Genomic DNA, 5,163 nt, shown 5'->3' with positions numbered 1-5,163 from the left:
AGTAAATGTCATGGACCAATCTAACGTTTCAAATAAAGAACCGATGAGATTTTGCAAATTTTATGCGTTTTTTTTAAAAAAAAAGTTATCAAGCTCTTAAAAAATCACCCGTTAATTAAAATCAAGAAATTTGAAAATTATGACCGATTTCATCACACAATAGGGAGGCAAAAATATTTCAGCTAGACGGTCAAACGCTTAAACATAATTTTGATCTCTAGATTACGATAATGTTTTTAGAAAATCCGTATCACGTCAAAATTTTAAGATATTTTGTGTGATACAGGGAAAATTAAAAAAAATAAAAAAATTCTCGTCAATTTGTTCATTTGTATTAAAGCCTTTCTTTTACGAAAAAATCGAGTTACTAACGATGAAAATCGATGGGTAAATAAAAGAATGGTAAATAGGCAAATGAAAATGAGAAATTATTTTTTTGTATGATAAATGTTTTGAGCAAGGAAAGACGACAATAATTATGTTGTGTGGCATACTCGTAGTACTACATGACGTATAAGTAACAATTTCCGCCCTTTTGAATTTTGTGAATATAATATCAATTTCGTAATCAGCGACCCTGAAAACCTCTACATACATATGTACAGTTTTTATACGACTTTATATTGCTTCATACAAACCTGCAATTGTTGAAGAGCTCGATGCACCCATCCAAGCATGCGAATTTTCCATCATTTTGGCCTGCAAAGAAAGAGACGATCATTAGAGGTAATCAGTTGAAAGATGTAAAAAGAATAAGTTCATTTAGTTAATACTTCGAATAAAATTTAGACACAAACACAGCTTCCGCATTTTGTTTCGTTGTAAATTAAATAAAAAATACCTTTCGAATTCAATTAGCGCAATCTTCTGCTCGCCTCTAACTTGTCTGAAGTGGCGATTGCACTTATTATTCAATATTATTCTATTTGTTTGATTTTGTACGGCACGCATTCTTATTACATTCTTATATTCGTATATGTACTAACATTCGTGCATTTATTTAAGTATGCGTATACATAAATATGTATGTACATATGTATGCAAGTTTTAGAATCGTGCTTTGTCGCACATTTTCAACATTCATTGACTTGTTAAAATCGACCTACATATATGCATACTTATGTACATACATTCATATGTACATATGTAAGCAAATAGTATAAGAGCATATTAATAAACAAATTCTACACATGTATGTATGACTTCAAATTTATGTATGCAGGTACATACATACATATGTGCCTGTACGATTACAGACAAAGAAAGTTGAATATGAAAGCCTTTAGCCAACCATTCGCGCAGACAAACCTTAGCAAAGTTTTCCACTCAATCCCCGCAAAAAAAACCTATACCTTTGTATGATATGTATGCTATGTAGAAGAAGGAAACATATCAATGAGGTGCAATGCTCGAGCTCAAACCCTAAATGCTTGCTAGTGTGCAAGCGAGTGTATAGCCAAGTGTGTGTGTTTATGTATTCCAGTAGGCACCAATGCCCCAATATATATGTAGTATGTACCAATGTAACAATATGAATGACTGTAGTTTGCAATAAATGATTCTCAAGTTTTAACTAAATCGACTAATTGCATAACAAAGTAACATTTGCACAGCAAAGAGGGGCCTCGACAACGAAGGCGCGCCATCGATAGAGGCTGAGTGAGGGTGGTGTGAGAGTCACAGGGGGGGGGGGCACCACCCACAACACTTGTGCCTATTCCGGTGATTTCAATATATTCAGCTTTCAAGAGGCTACAAAGCCAAAGGGGATGGTAGAATAATTTGCAATTTCACTTAAATATTTAACAGAGGCACATATAAAATTATATGAATTTTGGAAATCAAATATTAAATTCGTAATCAGTGACTGCGAGAGTTGTTTGCTATCAAGTTTCATTACAATCTATAATTATTCTAAAAAAGTTGTCCGCCATATGGGATCCGCCATTTCGAATTTTGAAAATTTATTAACAGGTTCGAAATTAGCGACGATGAATACTCGTGGATACCAAATTTCATAGAAATCAATAATTTGTTTTAAAGTCGTCCGCCGTATTGGAGCCATTTTGAATTTTGAAAACTTAAAACCAGTTTCGAAATCAGCGACGACGAATGCCACTGGACACAAAGTTTCATAACAATGAAACATGTTTTTTTTAAGTCGTCCGCCATTTTGAATTTTGAAAATTTAATATATGTATATTTCGAAATCAGTGATAGCGAAACCCCCTAAATACCAACTTCAATTGAAATCTGACAAATACATACGGAGTAAACATCTCTGTCCTCCTATATTCTCCGTTTATGCGACGAGAGAGGACTTTGTTTCTCAGTAGTCTACTCAGTCCAAAATAGCACATGTTTGACATATATTCTCCACCAGTAGAGAAATAATCGGTAGATAAGAGTTACAGCAACGAGCTACTGGTCGTACCAGTTGTTCGTTCAGGCTCGCTCACTACTTTTTGGCAAACACGATGAGTGAGATATGTGGTTCTACTACTCGCACAAGTTGGTTTGTTGAAAAGTGCCCTCTGAGAACCGGAGAGAGAGATGCTTGCGAATATGGCTGTCTGTTACGATTGCTGCTTTTCAACATCCAACTTTCTTTGTGTACTAAAACGCAAGTTCTTTGTTGTACAGAAGCGTTGCCGTATGTTAGCTGCCACTAGAATAGAATAGTGATCCAAGTCGAGGGTAGGTCGACCAATCGTATGTATATATGTATATCTAACACACCGGAAACGTACCTTCCGTCGTTCTCAACATGGTCGATTAAGCGTTCTTCTGCTGGACCAACAAAAAAGTCCAAAACCCTCAGTCTGACCCTATATTCAAAAGATAAATAAAAAGTTTGTTGAAGTCTAATATCCTTGTAACCTATCAATTTCTATCACTTAACATCTGTATCAATGACTTACTACATTTCAAATTCTCGCATGTTTCCCTTCCAGCAGACAGCTATCAATACCAGTTGCAATCCATGTGGCAGAAATGTTGGAACACCAATCAGAGTTTGATGCATCATCTACGCTTCCGCGAGCGTGGCCCACTCAAGTCATGGCGTCCCGAAACAATGGCCGAAGCTATTTTTAGCGTACTAAAAGAGGGACTCTCACTTTCGCAGGCGGCACGCAAGTACGACATACCCTATCCGACGTTTGTCCTATACGCGAATCGCGTGCACAATATGCTTGGCCCCTCAATCGATGGTGGTCCCGATTTGCGACCCAAAGGACGTGGGCGTCCGCAGCGCATATTACTCGGCATATGGCCGGACGAACATATTAAGGGTGTCATAAAAACGGTTGTCTTCCGCGATGCAAAGGACCTCAAGGACGATAGTTTGGTACCGCATTTACCCTATGGTCGACATTCGGTAAGTGTCGTGGACATTCGATTGCGCTCTTTTTTTTGTATCGTTAGCTGGTTATACGCAGCTTTACTAACTGTATTAGTATTTCTAGCCCATGTTTCCATTTCAGGATGGCCCTATGAATTACCCCGGCATGAGTGGACCCTGCCCGAATGGTGTACCGACGCCCACCGGTGATCAAATGTCACAGGAGGCTACGGCTGCCGCTGTGGCAGCTGTTGCGCATAACATTCGCCAGCAAATGCAGTTGGCGGCAGCTGTTCAACACCAACATCCGTCAGAGGGTCCGCCAGGCCCCGGCCTCTTTAACTTGCCACCGCATTTACAGCCACACTTAGCCGCCGCAGCCGCAGCCGGCTCGAGTGGTGCTGCGCCCGGCGGACATGGCTCGGTACCGCTGCCAAAGACGAGTATATCTCCTGCGCTCAGTACTACATCGAATCCTGGTGCCGCCTCAATGTTGGGCCCACGACACGCACCCTCGCCATGCGGTCCTGGCTTGCCTGGCCTGCCGCCTAATTTGCCACCCAGCATGGCAATGGCTCTGCATATGGGGCGTTGTGATCCGTCTGCTGTGCTCAGCCAGCAGCAACAGCACCAATTGCAACATCTACACATGCAGCAGCAACAAGTGTTACAGCAACAGCAACACCAGCAGCAGCAGCAACAACAACACCAGCAGCAACAACATGCTCTGGGTTACGGTGTTAGTTCCATGCCTCATCACGCATCAACATCAGCCGCTTCCATCCCAGCCACAGCAACAACATCTTCCAGCCATCATTATCAGCAGCAACAACACCAGCAGCAGCAGCATCTACATCAACATCAACAACATCAGCATCACCATCAATCATCGATCGTTAGCGCAACAGCGACAAAATCGAAATGTGCATCCCCATCATCGTTACTTGAACATCGTCGCCCGAGCCCAAGCGCCGAGTCACATCTACACTCAACACTAACCGAGCTGGGATTAGATATGGGCTATAAGACAACGCGCAGCAGCGCCTACTCACCTACGCGTCTGTTCTCCGAGGACTTGGCCGCTTTGGTAGGCGCGAGTGAAGATTCTCCGCCAGGTACAACGGCAACATCGACCATTGTAAGTAGCACCAGCACAGTGACGACGTCAGCAACGACTGGCGGTCATACGGAAGTTAGCATAACATCCAGCGCAACGAGCGGTAATATAAGTTCCAGTAATATAAAAATCGAACCCATCACAACAAGTAGCGAATAAGCAACAATTTATTTATTCATAAAAGTATTTATGTAAGTATGTAACTGTATGTAGTATTTACAAAGGTATGTTAATTTTAGTTATGAAATAATTTTTAGTGGATACTTGGAGGTATAATATGCTTTTGGAGAAAGTATTTGTTCTTCCAAACATTAGCTTCTGTGGAGCATCCTTTTTCAAATTTAGGGTGATGCAATAAGATCGCAGTTTTTCGGAATTGGGCCATTGTTTCATGCGCTGTTTGGCAAGTGACCTCGTCCTGTTGAAACCACATACTGTCCTAGTCCATTTCATCTAATTCCGGGCATAACAATTTGGTTATCATGAACCAATAACGGTCACCATTCATCGAAAAGCGTTACCGGCAACAGTTTCAAAGAAGTACGGTCCAATGGCTCCGCCAGTGGCGAATCCAGCGGGGGGTTTTGGGGGTTAAACTACGTGTCAGTCAGTGGCGGACCCACGGGGGGTGTTTTAATACATAGACGCCATATTATACATACATATGCGCCATATTAAAATACCCCCCGTTGGTCCGCCACTG

General features: G+C 41.3%; 1 protein-coding gene across 1 annotated transcript; it reads left to right on the top strand.

The window, feature by feature from the left end:
• Positions 1 to 2,954: 2,954 nt before the first annotated feature.
• LOC108371277 (protein bric-a-brac 1-like) lies at positions 2,955 to 4,619 on the top strand (the record flags this gene model as incomplete). The annotated part of the gene is made up of 3 exons (XM_017626805.1): positions 2,955 to 3,379; positions 3,486 to 4,009; positions 4,244 to 4,619. Coding segments are annotated over 3 exons (1,325 nt in total), but the record flags the coding sequence as incomplete, so codon positions are not given.
• Positions 4,620 to 5,163: the final 544 nt, after the last annotated feature.

This window comes from Rhagoletis zephyria, unplaced genomic scaffold (genome assembly GCF_001687245.7).
Source record: "Rhagoletis zephyria isolate East Lansing unplaced genomic scaffold, Rhagoletis_zephyria_1.1 Rzeph_scaffold_04848, whole genome shotgun sequence".
Taxonomy (NCBI): Eukaryota; Metazoa; Arthropoda; class Insecta; order Diptera; family Tephritidae; genus Rhagoletis; species Rhagoletis zephyria.
Note: the sequence above shows the minus strand (reverse complement) of the source record. Positions and strands in the feature narration are given on the sequence as shown.